This window comes from Lupinus angustifolius, unplaced genomic scaffold, assembly GCF_001865875.1.
Source record: "Lupinus angustifolius cultivar Tanjil unplaced genomic scaffold, LupAngTanjil_v1.0 Scaffold_58_61, whole genome shotgun sequence".
Lineage (NCBI taxonomy): Eukaryota > Viridiplantae > Streptophyta > Magnoliopsida > Fabales > Fabaceae > Lupinus > Lupinus angustifolius.
In genome coordinates, this window is record NW_017722852.1 from 26,267 (window position 1) to 49,209 (window position 22,943).

At 33.9% G+C, this 22,943-nt stretch overlaps 1 protein-coding gene across 2 annotated transcripts; it reads left to right on the top strand.

Annotated features, from left to right (window-relative positions):
• The first annotated feature begins 16,943 nt into the window (after positions 1-16,943).
• LOC109339139 (filament-like plant protein) lies at positions 16,944-21,710 on the top strand. Of its 2 annotated transcripts, XM_019576535.1 has the most exons (5): positions 16,944-17,997; positions 18,462-18,636; positions 19,200-20,566; positions 21,334-21,461; positions 21,510-21,710. In XM_019576535.1, exons 1-5 carry the CDS (start codon positions 17,887-17,889, stop codon positions 21,658-21,660), a joined length of 1,932 nt encoding a protein of 643 aa, XP_019432080.1. In that variant the 5' UTR covers positions 16,944-17,886; the 3' UTR covers positions 21,661-21,710. The 2 variants fall into 2 exon arrangements, with proteins under 2 accessions (XP_019432080.1, XP_019432079.1); XM_019576534.1 differs by having other exon boundaries at positions 21,334-21,710.
• Positions 21,711-22,943: the final 1,233 nt, after the last annotated feature.

The following is a 22,943-nucleotide window of genomic DNA, read 5'->3' on the forward strand; positions in this document are numbered from 1 at the left end:
TATTAATAAAAAAATAAGCAAATTAACAAAACTTAATAAACACAATAATCAAATTAACAAAACTTATGTTTAATATTTTTGCAGTTCCATATTAATATACACAATAAACAAATTAATGTTATATTTTGGAAAATGCATAATTAGGAAAACATAATAAAAAAATTAACATTGTATTTTTGAAGTTCCATATAATATGTTAATTTAACAACACTTAATTAGGAAAACATACATTATATGAAGACGACCATTTCGAGGAAATGACACACATTGTAGAAAAGGATCTTCAGAATTGTCCTGATATGTTTCAGCAGTTTATAAGTGATGCTGAGAAACCATTATATGATGGTTGTACTAAATTCACAAGATTGACAGTGGTGTCAAGGTTGTATAAGTTAAAATTTGTTAATGGATGGGCTGATAAGAGTTTCACTGACTTGCTTGCACTTCTGAATGATATGTTGCTGGAAGATAATGTGTTCCCTTCTCAAACCTATGATGCAAAACAAATGTTACGCTCCATTGACATGGACTATACTAGGATACATGCTTGTGAAAATGATTGGATCTTATTTTGTTAATGAGTATGTTTTATTAAAGTTGTCTTAAATATCACGATATAAGAAGAAATACTCAATTTCCAAAAAGGTTGTAGGGCATTTCCCATCAAAGAAAGATTCAAGCGTATGTTTAGCAATGCCAAAGATGCAAAGAAGTTTACATGACATGATGAAGAAAGGATTAAACATAGCAAATTTTGACATCATATAGATTCTCCTCAATGGAGAAAATCTGATCATAATTATCCTAGTTATGGTCAAGAGTCAAGAAATCTATGTCTTGCATTGTTAATGGATGGAATTAACCCACATAATGCTCAAAGTTGCTCCCACAATACATGGCTAGTGGTGTTGGTGATATATAACCTACCTCCTTCTCTATGCATGAAGCGCAAATATGTGATGTTATCTATGTTAATTTCTAGACCTAAACAACCAGGAAATGACATAGACATATATTTAGCTCTATTAATTGAAGACTTGAAGCAAATGTGGAAGACATACATAAATGCATATGTTGCGTATAGGGAAGAAAGATTCAACTTGAGGGCTTTGTTGTTCAGCACAATTAGTGATTTCCCTGCATATGATAATCTGTCCAGATATAGTAAAAAAAGACATTTTGCATGTCTTGTATGTGAAGATAATACTCATTCAATGAGGTTAGAACACTATAAGAAGCATGTATTCCTTGGTCATCGTAGATTTTTGCATTAAGATCATCACTATCGACGATGGAGAAAAACATTTGATAGAAATAATGAAGAAAGTCGTGTTCCATTGTCGTTGACAGATGAACAATTATTTCAAAAGCTAAAGGGTTTGAATAATAAATTTGGTAAACCTTTTGAAAAAGAAATTGTTACAAATGGGTGGAAGAAAAGGTCAATCTTCTTTGAATTGCCATATTGGAGTTCATTATATGTAAGACATTTCCTCAATGTAATGCATATTGGAAAAAATGTGCTTAGAGGTCTCCTTGTTACCTTACTCAATATCCATGGTAAGACCAAATATGGCTTGAATGCAAGGTTGGACTTGGTTAGTATGAGAATAAGAAAGAAATTGGGGCCGATAATGAAAGGAGAAAATTGAATTTTGTAAAACGAGGAAGGAAAAAATTGAATTTTGTAAATTTCTTCAGGATGTTAAAGTTCCAGAGGGATACTCTTCCAACATTCGGAGCCTCGTATAAATGAAATACCTCAAATTAAAAGGTCTTAGGTCTCATGTTTGTCATGTACTTATAGAGCATTTCTTGCCTATTGGAATACAATCAATTCTATCTAAAAAAGTTCGAGGAACCATAACTAAGTTATGTTTCTTCTTCAAGGCAATTTATAGCGAAGCGGTTGACCCTGAGAAATTACCTACAGAGCAAAGATAAATTATTTTGACTTTGTGTGAGCTTAAAATATATTTCTCACCTTCTTTTTTTGACATAATGGTTCGTTTGTATTCATCTTGTTCGAGAGACACAACTATATCACTCTTCCTATATGAGATGGATGTAGGCATTTGAGTGTGATATGAAGATGATAGGAAAAATCGCAAGTGCACGATTATATCGTCAAGCACGAGGACAGGAAAACTCCTTTAATTATAATAATTAATCTATCCTTAACTCAAATAGGAATTAAATGTGAATTTAGAATAATTGACAAGAATGATTATGAAGAGTTCCCAGGATAAAGGTTACCGCCTTCACACTCGCAAATCCTTGTTTTGCTCATTTTCATGAACTTTAAGTTGTGAGGGTGAATTGCTCTTTGATATGTGTCATTATCTCTCGAACTCCGAGATGTATACTCAATTGAAGTCGCACCTACTCTTCTGGTACGATTATAAATCAAATCATTTACTTGGATCTTTCTATCCAATCACTTCATAGCAACCAAAGGTGAATTTCAGAAATCCCCGAGAATCCTAATGCTACTCTCGTGAATTAGGATTCTAGTTTGAATAACTGAATGATCAGATAGTTGGGTTCACCTCTCGGTCTTTCCCCAATGTATCTAAGAGGTGTAATTTGTTGGCCAAACAACTCACAAGAATAAAAATCAGTTTAAAGATTCAAATCATAACACTCAATGAAATAGAAGTAAAAACAAGTATTTATTGAATGTAAAAGGGCATAGCCCTAATCCTAGAAACAAAGAGAATTACTCACTCATGATGGAGAAGATAATACAAAATTCTAAATTAGAGAATTGTAATATAAAGTGTAAAGTGTACCATCCTTGATGAGGAACCCTCATTTATCCTAATTACAAAATATTGGGCTAAACCCAACAAAACAAATCAAAAAATAGGAATATAATATAACATCTATGACTTCTTTTGGTCCTTCAATTGGTCTTCGCATAACCTTAACACTGAATTTCATCTTCTTGTACCCAATCTCTACTCTTTTTTGCTTTAATCCATCCAAACTGCACAACATAGCCAAAAACATCTGCTCAACCCGAACAAAGAGAAATAAAAGCTAAAAGCAATCCTAAAGTCCTAATTATGTCTTAAAATACAAGTTAAAAATAATGCAAATGTAGCATGATTTCACACTCATCAAATCCCTTCAAGCTTATCACTTGCTTGTCCTCAAGCAAGTATTATGTCTAACTTTCACAATCATGTTTGAATGATGATGTAGAAACCATGACCCAAAATGACAAGCAATCTCATGTTAGTTTTGAAACAATCCAGACATCAAGACAAGACAATCATAAACAAATTTAATTCAAGCTAAGTCTTTGAGTCATAACAACTGCATGAATTAGGGTCGTTCTTCTCTCATCACTCTCATGTGTTTAAAGGTCATAGTGTTATGCTCAAAAAGTTTCATGAAAGTAAATTACCATAGACTTGATTATACACCAAATCACTACTAATAGTATTTGAATGCATGCAAAAATCAAGAGGTCTTTAAATGGTTGTAATGGGGCCAAGGTGAATGATTTAAGGTGGGATAGTCAAAAAAATGTAATTCAAAAGGCTTACAAATGTTTCCCAAAATACTTAAACCTTTTAGACATCTGTTTGAAGTGTTGAGATTTTCTTAATAAGCCGTACTTTTTCATATGATCTTTTTCAATCAACCTTTCTCCTTACAACATATTTTTTTCCAGTTCCTTCTCTTTTAGTATACTTTGTATTTCTTCTTCTTTTTTTGTTGTTGAGATTTTCTAAAAGAGAAGGGATGAAATTTATTTATTTATTTTCTTCTTCACCTTTTTATGGATTCTTTCATCATACATGACATTTTTTACCTTTCTCATTGCTTCAACCAAACATCATAAATTACTCCAACTCTCATTTGAGTAGTTATGAAAAATCATTAAAGTTCAGGCTCAAAAGTTGGCAACTAATGAGTTTTCAATGTTTATAGCAAGCTGTTGAAGGTCAAAAGAAAAAGTCCCACTTGCCTCTATCATTTTAATGCACACGGATAGACTTCAATCTTGAAACGGTCACAAATCAAGTTCTACAATGTACAATCATAGAAAATTATGCACTCATGAAATAAAAAAAATGGGTTTTATGCAATTGTCAATTCAAATCAGAACCTTTATTATGTTTGGCCCAAGTTTCTCACATTTGGTTCATTCAACAAAAGTTATGGAAAAAGACTTTTATTTAACCAAATTTAATTCATAATATCAAATCTAATGCCTTTCATATTATTATTCTATCAACAATTTTTTCTTCAATGAGGTCAGAGATCAACAATCATCATTCATGCATACCTTTTCATTTAAAGCATATAGACAACACATAGAACAAAGCAAGGGATAGATGATATTTGAAACATATGATAATGCATGATAATAAGAATATTCAACCTAAAAAATTTAAAATCTATGTGGTATACATGACATGAATGAACTATCCAAATGCAAAAATCCCTCAAGCTTAGAAATTTACATTGTCGCCAATGTAAAAATCTAAACAATAAGAGAAAGAAAAATAAAACCTACGGGTTAGGTAGGAAGTGTTTTTAACTCATGTGCCAATTATAAGTGGTTGGTTTCATTGGGTGTAGTGAAAGTACCTACAAAAGAAGATAAAAATGTCCCAAATGGCCCATATGTCCCAGATGGACTAGGTGCAAATATCCTACTTGAATGTGGCAGCTAATAGGCATTATCGTGTTAGCACTTTTCTACATAATTTTTTTAGAGTTTATGATTTTTTTGTGGCCGACACTATATACATCCCCTTACAAAGGCTTTGAACACGGGGAGGCACTAAAGCCGACACTAAAACACTAAAATTAATGAATTAAAAAATGTACCTCCAGCGTGGGTTGTCTCCCACGAAGCGCTCATTTAATATCATTAGCTTGACGGTTGATCCCTGCGCATCACGCAGGATCCCATGAACTCATACTTGATGATGAAGAGAGTGTTTTTACTTCCATTTTAGGTGTTTTCCCTTCATCTCAATTATCGTATTTATGTATGACGCTCAAGCTTTCCTCATGCAGGTTGTAGGTGAGTGTTGAACTTGCATTTATAGATTCACTACCCTCAACCACTTCCTCATAAAAATTTGAAGTGTCACCTCTCAACATGCTTTTCTCAAAGAGATTCTCATATTTCACTTTAGGCACTTCCTTCTTCACTACTTGGTTCAGTATATCAATCCCGCAAAACACGAGTCCTCAAGAGAAGGTTGTTTAATAGATTTAACAATATCAAATTCAACCTTTTCATCCCCTATACTTAAAGAAAGTTTTCCATTTTTAACAACAATTATAGCATAAGAGTTAGCCAAAAATGACCTGCCTAGTATGATTGGAATTTGTACATCTTCTTCCATCTCTAATACTACAAAATCTGTTGGAATGTAAAAATCCCAACTTTGATAGGAACATCCTCGAAGATGCCTATAGGAAATTTAACTGACCTATTCGCTAATTGAAGTGATATAGTAGTGGATTTTAGTTCACCCACGTCCAATTTTTTACATACTGATAAAGGCATGGCGCTCACACTTGCCCCTAAGTCATATAAAGCATGGTCAAAATTAGTGTTACCAATTAAGTATGGGATAAAGAAACTACCAGAATCTTTTAGTTTTGGGGGCAATTTATTTTGAATTAAAGCACTGTACTCCTTAGTTAAAGAAATTGTTTCATAATCCTTTAGTCTTCTCTTTTTAGATATAATATCCTTAAGAAATTTCATCTACGCAGGCATCTGCTTGCAGTGCCTCACTAAAGGCGGTTTGATATAAATTTCTTAAAGATATCTACGAATTTCCCATATTTCTTTTCTAACTTTGCCTTTGCAATTATCTGAGGAAAATGAATTGGTGGTACATATGGTGGTGGAGCTACATACTTAGATACATATTCAGAATTTTGTTCCTCTTCACGGAGTTGTGTCTCAATATATTTCTCTCTCACTTGTATATCATTCTCAATTCATGGAACATCATTGAGTTCCTTCCCACTCCTTAACCGGAAAGCCTTACAATGTTCATTATTTGGATTTTTCTCTAGCAGTCCTGGAAACATCCATATTTGCCTATTAACATTTTTCCATGTATGGTTAGGTTTTCTATCTTAGAATTCAAATCATTTAACATATTCGCAACATTTTTATTAATCATTATTTGATCCTCTTGAAATTTATTACGGTTAGCAAGTACCTTTTCTTGACCTTCTATTATTGTTATAAGAGTGAGATCAATAGGAGAAGATGGTACCTGTGGAAACCGTGTTGAAGGTTTCCTATTACCTTTCTCATCTTGATATTGATGATTTAAAGTGTTGTTGCTACTCCAGGAAAGTTTGGGATTGCTCTGCCTGTATGGTGGGTTGAGTTGTTGTGCACTCCTTTCCTTGTTGTCATCGTAATTGTATGATTCAGGTTGTTCATTGGTCCAAGCTCCATGTATAGGTTCAGTGATTGTTTGCATTCAGACCATTCATGCCCTTTTTTCCACACTCCTCACATGTTGCAGTAGATCCAATATGATTAGCATGATACTTTTCTAGCTTTCCAAACTTTTGAGAATGGTTTTCTAGCATAGAGATTACCTTCTCCATTTGATTGCCTGAATATTATGCACCAGAGTCTCTTCTTAATGGTGTCTCCTCTCATTCGCCCATTGATGATGATTGGAAACTACATACTCTATGATCTTTGAAGCAACACCAATTCCTTTGCACATAAAGGCACCACTTGTTGAAGATTCCAACAATCATTGTGATGGAAAGTCTAGCCCACTATAGAAATTCTGAACTAGCATCCATGGTGGAATGCCATAATGAGGGCAAGATTCAGTCAACTCTATTAATCTTTCCCAAGCTTCAGCAATTGACTCCCCATCCTTTTGACTAAAGTTTTGGATGAGGTGCCAATAGTGCACAGTTTTGGAAGGAGGAAAGTATTTGTTGAGAAAAGTCTCCTCCAAAGTTCGCCATGTTGCTTGAATTTCAGAATTTTGATTTCAGGATGTGAACTACGAGCATTAAGGGCTGCATACACGCACACATCTTTCTCTTGCTTTTTTCTCTTTGCGGTCGTCTTCTTCTACGAAAAGTCATTTATGGCTCTGAGTAGTAATTTGAACTTTACATAAACCAAATGGGCAACCTACAAAGGTACCAAGAAAAATGAAAACGCATAATACACTAAAGTAAAGTAATGAATTAATTGAGAATTAAAGAAATTTTGACACAATCCCCGGCAATGGCGCCAAAAACTTGATAGGGCAAATCGCAAGTGCATGATTATGTCGTCAAGTAATAAAATATTGATCCCACAAGGACTGGAAAACTCCTTTAATTATAACAATTAATTTATCCTTAACTCAAATAGGAATTAAAAGTGAATTAAGAACAATTGAACAATTGACAAGAGTGATTATGAAAATAGTAAAAAGGTTGAAATCTAATTTAGGAAGAGTTCACAGGATAAGGGTTACCGCCTTTACACTCGCAAATCCTTGTTTTGCTCTTTTACATGAACTTTAAGTTGTGACGGTGAATTGCTCTTTGATATGTGTCATCCTCTCTCGAGCTTCGACACGTGTACTCAATTAAAGTCATATCTACTCTCGTGATATAGTTATCAATCAAATCTTTTACTTGGATATTTCTATCCAATCGCTTCATAGCAACCTAAGGTGAATTCCAGAAACCCCCGAGAATTCTAATACTACTCTCGTGAATTAGGATTCTAGTTTGAATAACTGAATGATCAGATAGTTGAGTTCACCTCTAGGTCCTTCCCCAATGTATCTAAGAGGTGTAATTTGTTGGTCAGACAACTCACATGAATACAACTCAGTTTAATGATTCAAAACATAACACTCAATGAAATAGAAGTAAGAGCAAGTATTTATTGAATGTAAAAGGGCATAACACCAATCCTAGAAACAAAGGGAATTACTCACTCATGATAGAGAAGAGAATACCAAATTCTAAATTAGAGAATTGTAATATAAAGTGTAAAGTGTATCATCATTGAGGGAGAATCCTCATTTATCCTAATTACAAAATATTGGGCTAAGCCCAACAAAACAAATCTAAAAAATAGGAATATAATATAACATATACGACTTGTTTTGGCCCTTCAATTGGTCTTCACATAGCCTCAACACTAAATTCCATCTTCTTGCACTCAATCTCTACTATTTTTTGCTTTAATCCATCCAAACTACACAACATAGCCAAAAACACCCGCTCAACTCAAACAAAGAAAAATGAAAGCTAAAAGCAATCATAAAGTCCTAATCATGTCATAAAATGTAAGTTAAATGCAATACAAATGGAGCATAATTTCAAACTCATCCTAAGACATTAAAGGGGTATGTGACGAACTAATCAAAACCTGAGGGTTGTAATGTCGAGCGATATGTTGTTGAAGAAGCTCTTGATTTTTGTACCGGAGACCTTAACGATGGTGATTTTATGGGCATTCCAAGCCTCGGTATGCAAAAAAATCATTTGGTGAATGTATTACTAGGAATGAAATATTGACTATAACAATAACCGAATTGGCGCAAGCGCACTTATATGTTTTAAATAATGCCGACGAGGTTGAGCCATATATTGAAAGACACAAGGAGATGCTAAGGAAGTCTTACCGAAGTAAGAACAAAAATTAGATTTGCAAAGAGCATAATCGGTGTTTCATAAAGTAGCTAAAAAATCACATTGATGAGGAGTTGTATATAAATGCAAATTCAGTTTCTGAATGATTAAAATGGTTAGCCAATGGTCCAAGTATTCATGTCTTATCCTACACTAGTTACCTAATTAATGAGTTGACATTTTATACGAAAAACAAGATGATCAAAGTAAATGCAAAATAATGGTGTGACTCTTGTTGCTCGAACTTTATACATGTCAAGTGCAAAAGATAGAAACCCAATATATTCGAACATGTCAAACTTTGGGGTGATTGAAAAAATATGGGAATTGGATTACACAATGTTTCGGATGCCGATTTGTTATTGTATGTGGATTGATAACAACAATGGCTTCTGAATTGATGAGTTAGGGTTCATGTAGGTGATCTTAATAGTCCAGGATATAAAGATGAGTCGTTTATTCTAGAATCAGAAAATCAACAAGTATTCTATGTTAATGACTCAGTTGATATGAAATTGTTCATTATTCTTTTAACTAACAAAATAATCATCAATAATATTGATGACAAAAAATGTGAAGATATTGACGAAGAGGATCAGTTTTTGGGACACATCGATCGCGTGAGAGCAGACCAACTACAAATGATGATTTATATTCAAGATATGATCATGATGAAGGGCTTTGGGTGAATCAATATCTTCCTCCAAATAAGAATGATCTTACAAGCCAAAAACAATCAAAGAAAAGAAAAAAGAATATGCAAGTAATCTTTGTATAATTATAGCTTAATTTTGATTGTTCGTAATTTGTATAATTTTGTTTGTAATTTGCATAATTTTTTGTTTGTAATTATGTACTTTGTCAAAACATAATTGACATGATATTCATTGTTTGTAGTTTGTATTGTATTGATATTAGTAAAACAAACTTCTGGTCTGTATTAATGTGCTATGTTGCTGAGAATGTTTGTGCTGCTAATAAATGATTATACATGTATTAATTTCTATAAATCAATAACGAATTCTAGGGGAAGTCCTAGAATACGCTATTCTAAAGGATTAATACAATAGCGCTTTTTATAGGCTATGATGTTGTATATGATTAATACAACAGCACTATGTGTGTGTTGCGTTTTTGTATTAAGGTGTTATTTGAGAATATTTATGAATTATACAACAACGCTTTTCTACTAATGCATTGTTATATATATGCAATACAACAACACAAGAAAAAATGTTGTTAATAATGCCTATAAAATGTGTTATTAATGTATGAAATATATGACAATTCTTAGTGTACGATACCCTTTTGTATGTTTGCAATATATAACAGTGCTTTTTGTGTGATGCATTGTGGTAAATAGTCAATACAACAACGTATTAGAAGCATTCTTAATCATGACAATATACTACTATGGTTAAACAGAAAGCGCACGAAAGCGTTGTTATACATTTAAAATACACGATGTTGAACTACAACTTTGGTGTAGTTTATTACTTTTCAAACTGTCTTGAAAGTATGCTAATAATAATTATCCACTATGTCTTTATGATGAAACCTCCCCCCCCNCCCCCCCCTTCACTATATAAAGAGGACTTGTGAGGAAGAGAAGCAATAAGCAAGTGAGAAAGAATAACATAGAGAAAAGTGAGAGAGTTTATATGCATTTAGTGTGAGACTTGTATTCCTAGTGAGATACTATAGAGATTGTATTTCCATCCTTTTTGGGCGAGATCGAGTGTTATCCATTTAGTAAGAGAGTCATATATTGTAATCCTACTTTCTATGGTGGAGATATTTTCTACACTAGGTCCCGTGGTTGTTTCCTTCTCACATTGAGGAGGTTTTTTCACGTTAAAATTCTTGGTGTTATTATTCTACTCTTCTCTATTTTATTTATCCACTTGCCGCTTTTGCAAGTGCCCATTTTGTAACACACAGAGAAGAGAAATTGATTCTGAATTTCCCGACAGTAGTATCAAAGCTTTCAGGTTCATGCGGAGAGCTTAGTTTGTGAAGTCCAAGATGGAAGGAGCTGCTAATGTCTCATTTGATGGAGACATGTTCAAGTTGACAGATGCCAACTATTCATATTGGAAGCTCATGATGGATGACCATTTATACTGCAAGGATACGCATGAGCCTATTTCTTGCAAAGACTTGCCAGAAGGTAAGGGTGACAAAGATTTGGAGCTTTCGAATCAAAAAGTTGTTATAATGATTTGGAAGTACATTGATAGAATTTTATTTGAGCATGTGTCTACATACACAAATTCTTATGAGTTATGGTTGAAACTTGAATCTATGATTCAAAAGAAAACTCCTAGAAATAAAACATCTCTTGTCAGAAGGCTGGTGAAACTCGACTAAAGAGATTGCTAGAGCATGATAGAGCACTTGAATTCATTCAAGGATCTTGTCAATCAATTGACAAAGATAGATATGATGATAGATGATGAGCTGCAAGACTTCTGCTACTGAGTTCGTTCCCTAAAAGCTGTGATATATTGGTGGTCACGCTCAACAAATCAATCTCTGATGGGAAGGTCTCAATGGATGTTGTTTCAAACAGTCTATTGAATGAAGAATCCAGAAAGAAAGAACGGAGTACATCATTCCATTATGAAGCAAATGTTGTGGAAAGACGTGGAAGAAGTGAAAATCATGGGAGGAATGGATCTCATGGAAGAAGCAAAAGGAAATTCAGAGGTCGTTCTCAATCTCGCATGAGGTCATTAATATGCTATTATTGTAGCAATGAAGAGCATGAGATCTGAATGCAGGTTCTTGAAGAGAGACCAAAATGTTGAAAATGTCTATGAAGGTTTAGTTGATCCAAGGAAAAATGGTCATAAGCCTACCACAACCGTCGCCACATATGATGATGTTCTCCTCATTAGAGAAGACAATTACCTAAATGTTACATACGATGATTATGCTTGGATCGTTGATTATCGTGCTTCTTTCCATGTAAGTTCACATGAAGGTTTCTTATCAAACTACAAGAAAGGTGATGATGGTTCTGTGAAAATGGGAAACCACGTTACAAGCAAGATTGCAAGAATTGATGATATTGTGTTGCTAACAGACACATGAGGAAAGCTTGTACCGAAGGAGGTGAGACATGTCTCAGATATGCATCTCAATCTTATCTCAATGGATAAGTTGGATGATGTTGGTTTTGTAAGCCACTTTGGTGTTGGGAAGTGGAAACTAGAAAAAGGCAACCTAGTCATTGCTAAAGGCTCAAAGGAAGGATCTTTGTACATTATGCAAGGAAGAATTTTTTCTGGAGAAGCAAATGTTGCTACTGACTCCAAAGATCTTTGGCATAGGCGATTGGAGCACATGAGCATGACGGCACTTCAGATGTTCGCCAAAGACCACCTTCCAGGTATAAAAGGTCAAATTTTAGATTCATGTACTAATTGTCATTATGGTAAACAACATAGAGTCAATTTTCAGAGAATAGACAATCCCTCATTAAGAGATGAAGTACTTAAATTAGTAAATTCAGATGTTTTTGCACCATCTAAAAGATCTTTTGGAGAAGTCTACTAGTTTGTCACATTCATATATGATCACTCAATAAGAGTATGAGTGTACTTGTTGAAAAGCAAATATCAAGTACTATCAACATTCAAAGAGTTCCATCCACTAGTAGAACGTGAGACTGGGAAGAAGTTGAAGTATCTGAAAGCATACAATGGTGGAGAGTATCATGGTCCATTTGAAGTCTTATTGCAAGGCTTATGAGATTAGACTAGAGAAGACACCACCAAAGACTCCTTAGTTGAATGGAGTAGCTAAGAGGATGAACCACACAATTGAAGAGAAGATTAGATGCATGTTGCAAGATGTCAATCTCCCCAAGTATTTATGGGGTGAAGTAGTGAAGATTGCAGTAGATGTCATAAATAGGACACATTCAAGACCCCTGAATAGAGAAATTCCGGAGGAAGTATGGTATAAGAAGAAGACATCCTTCAACTACTTAAGTGTATTTGGATGCAGAACCATCATTCACATTCCAAAAGATGAAAGAAAGAAGTTAGATGCTAAGATCAAGGAGTGCATTTACCATGGGTCCCCAAAAGATGACTTTGGGTGCAGAATGTGAGATCCAATAAATAAGAAAATTATGAGAAGTAGAGATGTTGTGTTCTTTGAGGACCAAGCGATCAAAGATGTTCAAACGAAAAACCAGTACAAGTCTAAAGTTCGCAATGATTCAGGGGGAGAGATTCCTCAACGTACAGATCCTGATCATCAGATAGATCCAGAACAGATAGACCAACAAGTAGATCCCACTCACACAGAACTTGACCAGATAAATGAAGAGTCGGGTCATGATGAAGTGGTGGTAGACACACAAATGCATCAAAAACCCAAGCCAGTAGAGCATCAAATTCAAGTTGAACTGAGGCACTCCGGAAGTGGCAGAATACCTTCTTCAAAGTATCCTAAAGAAGATTATATCACATTCAAAGATAACAGTGAACGTCAAGACTTCTTAGAAGCTATGCAGGCAACTAATAATGAAGAGTCGAGTAAAGCCATGAAAGATGAGATAAAATCATTACATGAGAATCATACTTATGATCTGGTGGAGTTGGCCAAAGGATGAAAAGTCTTGAAAAACAAATGAGTTTATAGGCTTAAAGTTGAAGAAGAAAGCTCAAGACCATGGTACAAAGCTTAGATTATTGTAAAAGGATGCAATTAGAAGAAATGATTTGATTTTGATGAGATATTCTCACCAGTGGTGAAGTATTCCTCCATAAGAGTAGCATTGGGTCTAGTAGCTAGCCTAGACATAGAAGTTGAACAACTTGATGTCAAAACAACTTTCTTACATGGAGACATCAAAAAAGAAATCTATATGGAGCATTCAGATGGTTATGAAGAACTAGGCAATGAACACTTAGTATGTCATCTGAATAAGAGTTTATATGGTCTGAAGCAAGCCCCGAGACAGTGGTACAAGAAGTTTGAATCCTTCATGACCAAATACAGTTTCAATAAGACAACTAGTGATCATTGTGTATTCATTAAAAGGTATGAAGATGAAAACTTCATTATCCTCCTGTTATATGTTGATGATATGTTAATCGTTGGGCGTGACAAGACCAAGATTGTTGGTTTGGAGAATGCTTTAAGCAAGTCTTTTGCTATGAAAGACTTGTGTCCTGCAAAACAGATTCTTGGAATAAGGATAATCATAGATATTTCCAATAATTTGTTAAGGCTATCACAAGAGAAATACATTAAGAAAGTTATCAAGAGATTCAACATGGATAAGGCAAAGCCTATTAGTGTTCCACTTGTTGGACATTTCAAGTTAACTGCAATGTCCAACTAGTGATGAAGAAAGGAAAAAATAAACAGAATGCCTTATTCCTCTGTGGTAGGAAGCCTAATGTATACCATGATTAGTACAAGACCAGATATTGCTCATGCGGTTGGAGTTGTAAGTTGGTTCTTGTCTAATCCCGGCAAAGAGCATTGGAAAGTAGTAAAGTGGAAATTAAGATATCTAAGGGGAACTACTAAAAGATGTTTATGTTTTGATAATGAAGATCATATGTTAGTATGATACACATATGTTGACATGATTGAAGATATAGATTCCAGAAAATCTACATTAGGCTATCTAACTACCTTTGTAGGGGGAGCTATATTTTGGCCATCCAAGTTACAAAGATGTGCAAAACTATCAACAACTGAAGTAGAATATATTGCAACATCTGAAGTTGGAAAGGAGATAAAATATATGAAAAACATCTTGAATGAATTGGGTCATGTTCAAGATAGATATGTTTTACACTATGACAACCAAAGTGCAATCCACCTAACTAAGAATCATACGTTTCATTCTTGGACAAAGCATATTGATTATCGTTATCATTGTATACGAAATTCTTTGGAGGATGGTGAGTTGCAGCTAGAGAAAATTCATACAGATGACAACTAGTTTGACATGATGACCAAGACAGATTCACTCAAGAAGTTAAGAGATTGTTGTAGAGGTGCAAGAATGGTGATACCCATCAATTAATCTAGGAAGGGGGGTTTGTTGAGAATCCTTCGTAATTGATATGGAAGGAAAACCAATGAATCTTGGTAGATGAATCATTGCGTACATTCAATGATGGTTATTCTAAGGTCTTGAAATTATTCATTGACTCTTAAGAACTTTGAAGTCTAACTTAGAAAGTTGGAGTAGTACTTTTCAAGGTGTCTTAAAAGTATGATAACGATTTAATTCTCCACTATGTCCTTATGATGAAGCCTTCCTTCCCTTCACTATATAAAGGAGACTTGTGAGGAAGAAGAACAACAAGCAAGTGAGAAAGAACAACATAGAGAGAAAACGATAGAGTTTATATTCACTTAGTGTAAGACTTGTATTCCTAGTGAGATAATAGAGAGACTTTGTATTTCCATCCTTTTTGGGTGAGATTAAGTGTTATCCTCTTAGTAAGAGAGAGTCAAATATTGTAATCATACTTTCTATAGTGGATATATTTTCTGGACTAGGTCCCGTGGTTGTTTCCTTCTCACTTTGATGAGGTTTTTCCATGTTAAAATTCATGGTGTTATTCTTCTACTCTTCTCTATTTTCTTTATCCACTTGCTACTTCCGCAAGTACCCATTTTGCATCACACAGTTGGTTCCAATGTAATTGTGATATTATTAGAAATTGAATGGTTGGGTAAATTGATCATTCAGGTTATTTAGGTGTCGTAATTGATGAAACTCTCAATATATGCAAGTGACCAAACCAACTTGATGGGTAAGCGTGGTACTAAGTAGAATTGAATTTAGACTAAGAGAAATTATTACATAGTCTTAGACTAGAATAGTTTTAATCATATCCAAATGTTAATAATATATTAATGAGTTAAAATATTATATTTTATGATATTACTAAGAATATTTCTTTATTTTTTTGGATAGTGAACTAATCTCTTTTGATGTATGTGATTGTCTCTTCTAACAAAAATCACTATCAGGAATTGAATTATTGACATTTTAGTCTTTTTGAAGATATAATGAGATCTTACACCTACATTTTAACTCATGCAATGAACACATACATGATTTATTGTTTTTTCACTACTTTTTAAAAATTGCGGAAAATTTTGATCATCTTATTATTTTCAATGCATAGCAACAACTAAAGTTAAAAGTAATCATGGAGTCTTGATTAACAAATGATTATTTTGTCTTTCAGAATCAGTTAATAACCAATTTATTTGAAAAATTAACTTATGCCTCCAATTTTTGAGACCTATGTCACATTTTACGGTTTTTACCATACAACAAACAATGAGTAAAGAAATAAACTAAAACAAGTAAATAAATAAAAAACACCATACATGGGTACGAATGAAAACCGCCGCAATAGTAGAAAAAAATAACAGAAGAGACAGACACAGTAGTGGATACTTCATGCTAGTCTAGATACTAATATCTTACATGCAAGTTGTTATATTGCAGGACAGAACAATAGCATATTACCATAACAAGTCAGTAGCAATAATAGCAACAACAACACGACAAAATTACATTTTATTATTTTAATCATTTTAGTACATTTTCTTACCGTGGTTGTACTGAAATTGGAGGACCAACTAGCGGGAACAACGGTGTGTTTTACTCGAACAAAATCAACTGCATACTTATTATGATAGCACATAATCCAACTTAAAAAGCTAAAATGATTGCACTTTTTGGGTGTTTTGAGAATTGAGATTATACTTACCTGGTTCCTCATATTGGGTTTTGGTATGTTGTAGCTGGATTTGAATACTTAAAACTTTTTATAAAATAAATATCATATAAAAAGTATGTACTAACGGTGTATGAGATTTATACACCGTTATTACATAATTTATCATTCATAATTACTCTTTAAAATAATATAAATGAGTAAAGATGCTATATTTATTATATATAAATCTTTATACTAATAATATATAAATATTACACTCATACATATCCAATATAATATTATTTTTACTATAGACTTATAGCCTAGATGCAAAATGTAACTAGAGAAAGTATGTATCATATTAATCTCTTTTGGGATGTCATTTCCTTCTTATCTTATCACTTAACAATTGAATATATGAATCTAGCATATCTCCTTGTACCATTATACCAACCCCTCTCCTATTTAATATGGGGTAAGGTAAATAAGTGAGATGTAATTGAATTTAGATATGTACACACAAAATTCAGAGTTCATCTTGTGATCACATGGTCCTACACTTCTCCTTTCTCTATCCCTTTTTCCATTTTCTCTCTCTAAATCCCATCACATAACAAAATAGTATTGTATAACATATCATTACCCTTTCTCTATCCCTCCCATGATGTTCCTTCCACCCATGCAATTCCTCTGACATTCCTCTCAGATCTCTCAAATCCTTCACTTTCTCTCTCTTTCTTCATTCAATTTAATTCATCTATTTTCCTTCCACCCTTTGTTTTCTTTTCTCTTTGGATTCATATTTTTCCACATATTTCATAATGATAATTCCCTTTCCTTGCCCCTCAGTTCTTCTGAGCATGAAATTGGGTATTGGTAGGTACCTATAATTTTTTAGTTTAAACTTCAAAGGAATAAACTTTAAGCAAATAAGTTTCAAAGGGTCTTGCAATTTTCTATCTTTTTCTCCATTGAGTGAGGTATGACCATTAATCCCTTTCACTATATAAATGTTACAGTCTAGGTAGTTGAATTTTGAGTGTATAGGAATAAACTTTAAGCAAATATTTTCCAAAGGGTGTTGCAAAGTTCTATCTTTTTCTATATTGAGATAGATATGATGTGACCAGTGAGTGATTCCTTTCACTATATAAATGTCAAAATTTGAGGTAGATGGATAGGAAAGTGAAGTGTAAGCAAAGTTCATAACCACCTTTCTACTGTGTAATTATTTTCAAGTTACTCTTGGTTATACAGTTCTCTTTATTCTTTCTTGTTTTTCTACCCTTCCTTTTGCTTTCACAATTTGCCAACTCTCTTTGCTTAATGAATGTCATTCATTGCAATGAGCTCTTGATTCTTATGATTGAGCATTAAGTTTCTACTTTATAGTTTCCTTCTACTTTATGCAATGTGCTTTAGGATTTTGTTGTTGGGGGGTTTGTGTTAAACACAGTGTGGTACTTGGTAAAATTGTTGTGAGGTGCTGCTTAGTCTTAATCTGTAAATGGACCGAAGGAGTTGGCTATGGCGCATGAAATCGATTGAGAATAGTCCTGGTGAAACTGAGAGTTCTGGATCATTATCATCTTACTCAGAAAGATTCTTTGATGATCAGGTAGATAGTAATTTTTGGATAATAGACTGTTCTTTAAATTCTATTTGTGCATATTGTCATTGTTTTATTTGATCATATTTGTCTCCTTCCTAATTAACATGGCTAAAATGGCATGACTTCAATATTCAGTATACTAAACTGTGGAATTCTCAACATACAAAGTAACCTTATCAAAAGGTAGTAATGGCATGGAGGGAAAAAAGAGTGGAAAAAATTGTTACTTTCATTGCAAAGGCTTGAATAATAATTATTCTTGTTGGTAATTTGGGATTGCTTTTAGTATCTAGGCAATAAATAAAATGTTATTAATTGCTTGGTATGCAGATTTTACATGGAAGAGTTACTAATCTAAAGCATATAGACCATTAATTCAGTGTTCCTTCCAGTTTGAGATATAAGATTATTCAAATTATTGTAAAATTGGGAAAATGTATGAATCTGATGTTTTTTGCCATGCTGTAAAGGTATATCCCGCCGAGTGTACTCCGTCGCCAGAAGTCACCTCTAAGACTGCACCAGATGAAGATGTTACTGATGTGAAGACTCTGACAGAAAAACTTTCTGCTGCTCTCTTAGACATTAGAACCAAAGAAGAGTTGATAAAGGAGAATGCTAAACTTGCTGAAGAAGCTGTCTCAGGTATTTTTTGTTTGGTCATTTCTATACATGGTAGCACTGGAAGTAATATAATGCTACCCATGATTCTGCATGTTAGTTGGACAGTGATTTGGTCATCATTTTTTAATCATATTAAAATCATTAGTTTTTCATGTTGTGCCGTTGTTAACTTGTTATGCTTCTTTCTTCTTGAAGATTCTATTCATCGTGTCCATCTTTTGTGGCAATAAATTTTCCCTGATTTGGGAGATGACTTTATTTTGCAGCTGTGTCTGAGTCATGCTTTGTTGTTTTTCAATCAGATTATTCTATTTTTTCGAGTGTTTTCATTGTCGCCTTTTGAAGGATGAATGTCTAAAATGATGTCTAAATATGCATGACTGGTGAGTTATACTAAAATGTGCTTAATCTGCTAGTCCATGGTACAGTTCTCTTGCATAGGGAAGTCATGACTATCAAAATTCTGCTCTAGGGGGATTATCGGGAAGTATAAGCAAATTCGTCGAAAGAGATCTATTTTCGTTTCCTTTTTGGGATAAATAAATGAACTAAAGACTTCTATATTGGCTTTTCATTTTATTTAGGCTGGGAGAAGGCTGAAAATGAAGTGTTAACTTTAAAGCAACAACTTGATGCTGCAAAGCAGAAAAACTCAGTTCTTGAAGATCAAGTTGCTCATCTTGATGAGGCACTCGAGGAGTGTATGAAGCAACTGTGGCAAGCTAAAGAAAAGAAAGAGCAAAATATTAATGAATCTGTTGCAAATAACCCTTATGGCTGGGACTCTGAAAAATCTGAGCTCGAGGGGAAAGTTAAGGATCTCGAGGCTCAACTTGAAACAGCTAAAGCATATGCTGCTGCATCAATTCGGTCTGATCTTTACTACAGGCTTGAGGATGTGGAAAAAGAGAATTCAATTCTTAAAAGTGAGCTACAATCTCGACTGGAGGAACTAGAATTCAGGATCATTGAGAGGGATTTGAGTAATCAAGCTGCTGAAGCAGCAAGCAAGCAACATTTGGAGAGTGTAAATAAGGTGGCCAAGCTTGAAGCTGAATGCCGTAAACTAAAAAACATAGCTCGTAAAACATTATCTTCTAATGATCACAAGTCTTTAACCGCTTCTTCAGTTTGTGTAGAATCTTTCACAGATAGCTTGTCAGATAGTGGAGAGAGGCTACAAACATTTGACAGTGATATGCGCAAATTAGGAGGCTGGGATATGAATGAACATGAGCGAAGGCATTCTGATTCGTGGGCTTTAATTACAGAACTTGATCAATTTAAGAATGAAAATTCTAATGGAAAAAAATCAAAAAATCATATGGTTCCTTCAACTGAGATCAATCTGATGGATGATTTCCTTGAAATGGAAAGACTTGCTGCATTGCCAGATACCGAAAATGGAGGCAGTTTTCTTGTGGTAGGGTCAGCATCAGACCAACCTAATGTTGGCCAGGAAAAAATGAAAGCTGAAGCGGAAACTATGGCTCAAAAGAACACGGAATTGGAAAAGAAGCTACATAAAATGGAGGCAGATAAACTTGAGGTGGAGTTGGTTTTAATCAAGTGCCAAGAGCAACTTGAGGCATCGGAGAATCGGATAAAGGAAGCAGAGTTGAAGGTAGAAGAGCTTCAAAGAGAGTTAGCTCTTGCACGCAAGTCTAACCAAGAAGTATATGAAGAACTAAAACCAATTCAAGCAAAGAATGAGATAACCGAGTCAAAATTCATAGCTGCTCAAACTGAGGTAGAAGAATTGACTTTGAAAATTTGTTCATTGGAGGAAGAGATTGAGAAAGAGCGGGCTTTGTCGTCTGAGAACTTGGTCATGTGTCGGAAGTTGGAGGATGAGCTTATGAGAATGAAGGATGAAGCCCAACACCAGCAAGATGCTGAGATACTGTATAGGGAAGGTGTTAATACTAATAGTGAGCAGAAGTTAAAGCAGGTTAGTTTTCTAACACAATAGAAACTCTATAACTTAAACCATCTTTAAGTATTTTATATTGTACAAACAGACTAGCTAAGTGCTGATTGGTTTGTTTTCTATTTTCATTTTCTGTTTATACATTTTCACTTATGATGACAAAAGTGTCACCTTATTTTCATCTTATTTCCTGTATCCAAACTTATGGTAAAAACAAGAGAAGTTTTACCATTTCCTTTACACAGGTTTGTGAACAAGAAATGGTGTGAAAACAAAGTGACATATTTGTAATTATGAGTAAAAACATATCATTTGGAAAGTAAAACAGAAAAACAAAATGCCCCTTAATAACCTTACACTGTTTTCTATGAAGAATATTGTCAAGTGCATCATGGTTAAAGCTAATTTCAGTTGAAACTTTGACATGTGACGCTCCAGATTCCAGAAGCTTTGTTGGAATTGCATTTGACGACTAAATAGATAAAAGCCAGTCAAATGTGCTAAATAATGTCCCATATTAAAATGACAGCCCAGTGTACAAGGCTCCTCCCATTTAGTGGGGTCTGGGAGAGTAGATGTATGTAGCCTTATACTATAACCGAAGAGGTTGTTTCCAGGATTTGAACTTGTGTTCTCATAGTTACTGAGCAACAATCTTACCTGCGTCAAACTCAACCTCTTATTAGTGTCCAACATTAATCATCTTTTATTTTTTTGTATTTTTGATAGGCACACATTAACCATCTTATAGTTGAGTCTTTCCATATAAAGAGCTTGGTATCTTGCAGGAGAAGGAACTTGCATTGGCTGCTACTAGGTTTGCCGAATGCCGAAAAACCATCGAATCTCTTGCACTGCAGTTAAAGTCCCTTGCAACATTGGAAGACTTTACACTTGATTCAGAGAACTCTATGGAATCAACTTGTGAAGTTAAACAAGGTCCTCAAAATGGTGAGCAATTGAAATTACACAATAGTGAGTTAAGTTTGCTCCAAAGAGATTCTGAATCATCACTTTCACTAAACAAATCTATTGCCTATGAGAAAATGCACAGTAGTTTTGGTAGGTTCCATCCTAGAAGCAAGAGTGTAAGCAGAACAAGAAATCACTTATAAGGAACGTGGAGAAAAGATAAGGTTGAGTTTGCAAGTGTGGTTTATAATTATTCATTTGTGTCTATCCAAGTTAGTTATTATTTACATATAAATATAACTGCTTGCAGAAATAAAAGTGTTCAATGCAAATGTATAGTCCTACATAAATTCCAAATAATGTATACTTGCTTGAGTTTCCGTTTACAGTTAAATTATGTTAACTTTTATATCACCAATAATTTTTTATATAAAATTGATTTAGTCAAATCAACCCTCGTATATTAAATTTCATAAAAATTCAATCCTGTTTAGTAATCTATTTATATACATTAAGATTAATGTAAAATATATGAAAACTAAAACTATTTGATTATATATCTATTGATGCCAAAAAAAATTAAATTTAAGACAAATGACCTAGATGATATATAATTATTAATCAACAGATGGATGAGGGCACCTTATATTTTATAAGTAGTTCTTAATGATATAAATTTGACATAATTTTTTTTTAGTATTACCAAAGGTTCTTTTTCACATTTTTGAGTCAGGAACTAATTTTGTTAGGTTCTGTGATTGCTCCTCCAAACAAGTGTCGCTCATAGAAATCGAACTTTCAATCTTGATGATCCAGTGGGGCCTTACACCACTAGACCAACGTTGTATTAGTATAGTTGACATAATTTAAGTTAGTGTAAATTGACTGTTCTTCTTCTTTTAACTGCTGCATTTAAGAATAAGGCAACTGCAATCCCTTAATTTGAAGGGAAAATATTTGTGCTATGGTCTTGAGACAGGGATTTGATTGCAATTAATTAAGGTAGTTTTACACTGTTGTCTGTCATCTCATATCCTAGACCATTTGTTGGCAATTAAACTGAAAACTTGGCTGTCAGGGTACTTCTTTATGGAACAAACCAAGTAGAGAAAGTGATGTTACTTGTTGTGATCTTGATTGAGGGACTAACTAAATTAATGTTTTTGATTAGAAGACTATATGGATTTATAATTTTCAAGGATAAATCAAGTATTAATTTTATGATTGATGGATTAAATTAATGCTACCTACACTCAATAAGGACTAAAGTGACTCTTTCCTAATTTTGTGTTCAACTAATATTTGATGTGACATCTTTGACCACGAGTCCACCAACCCACCCCACTCCTCACTCCTATGGGACCATATTTATATTTTTACAAGTAAATGCTAGTATAATTGTATTTGTTATGGACCAGATTGTATTTCACAATCTCTTTCGCTTCTTTTCTTGTATCATTTATCATAACCATCATATTATCTTAAT

Coding starts and splice junctions, on each gene's coding strand:
- LOC109339139 (XM_019576534.1), top strand. CDS start 17,887: ATGGACCGAAGGAGTTGGCTATGGCGCATGAAATCGATTGAGAATAGT. Junction 17,998..18,461: donor AAAGATTCTTTGATGATCAG/GTAGATAGTAAT, acceptor CATGCTGTAAAG/GTATATCCCGCCGAGTGTAC. Junction 18,637..19,199: donor TGCTGAAGAAGCTGTCTCAG/GTATTTTTTGTT, acceptor CATTTTATTTAG/GCTGGGAGAAGGCTGAAAAT.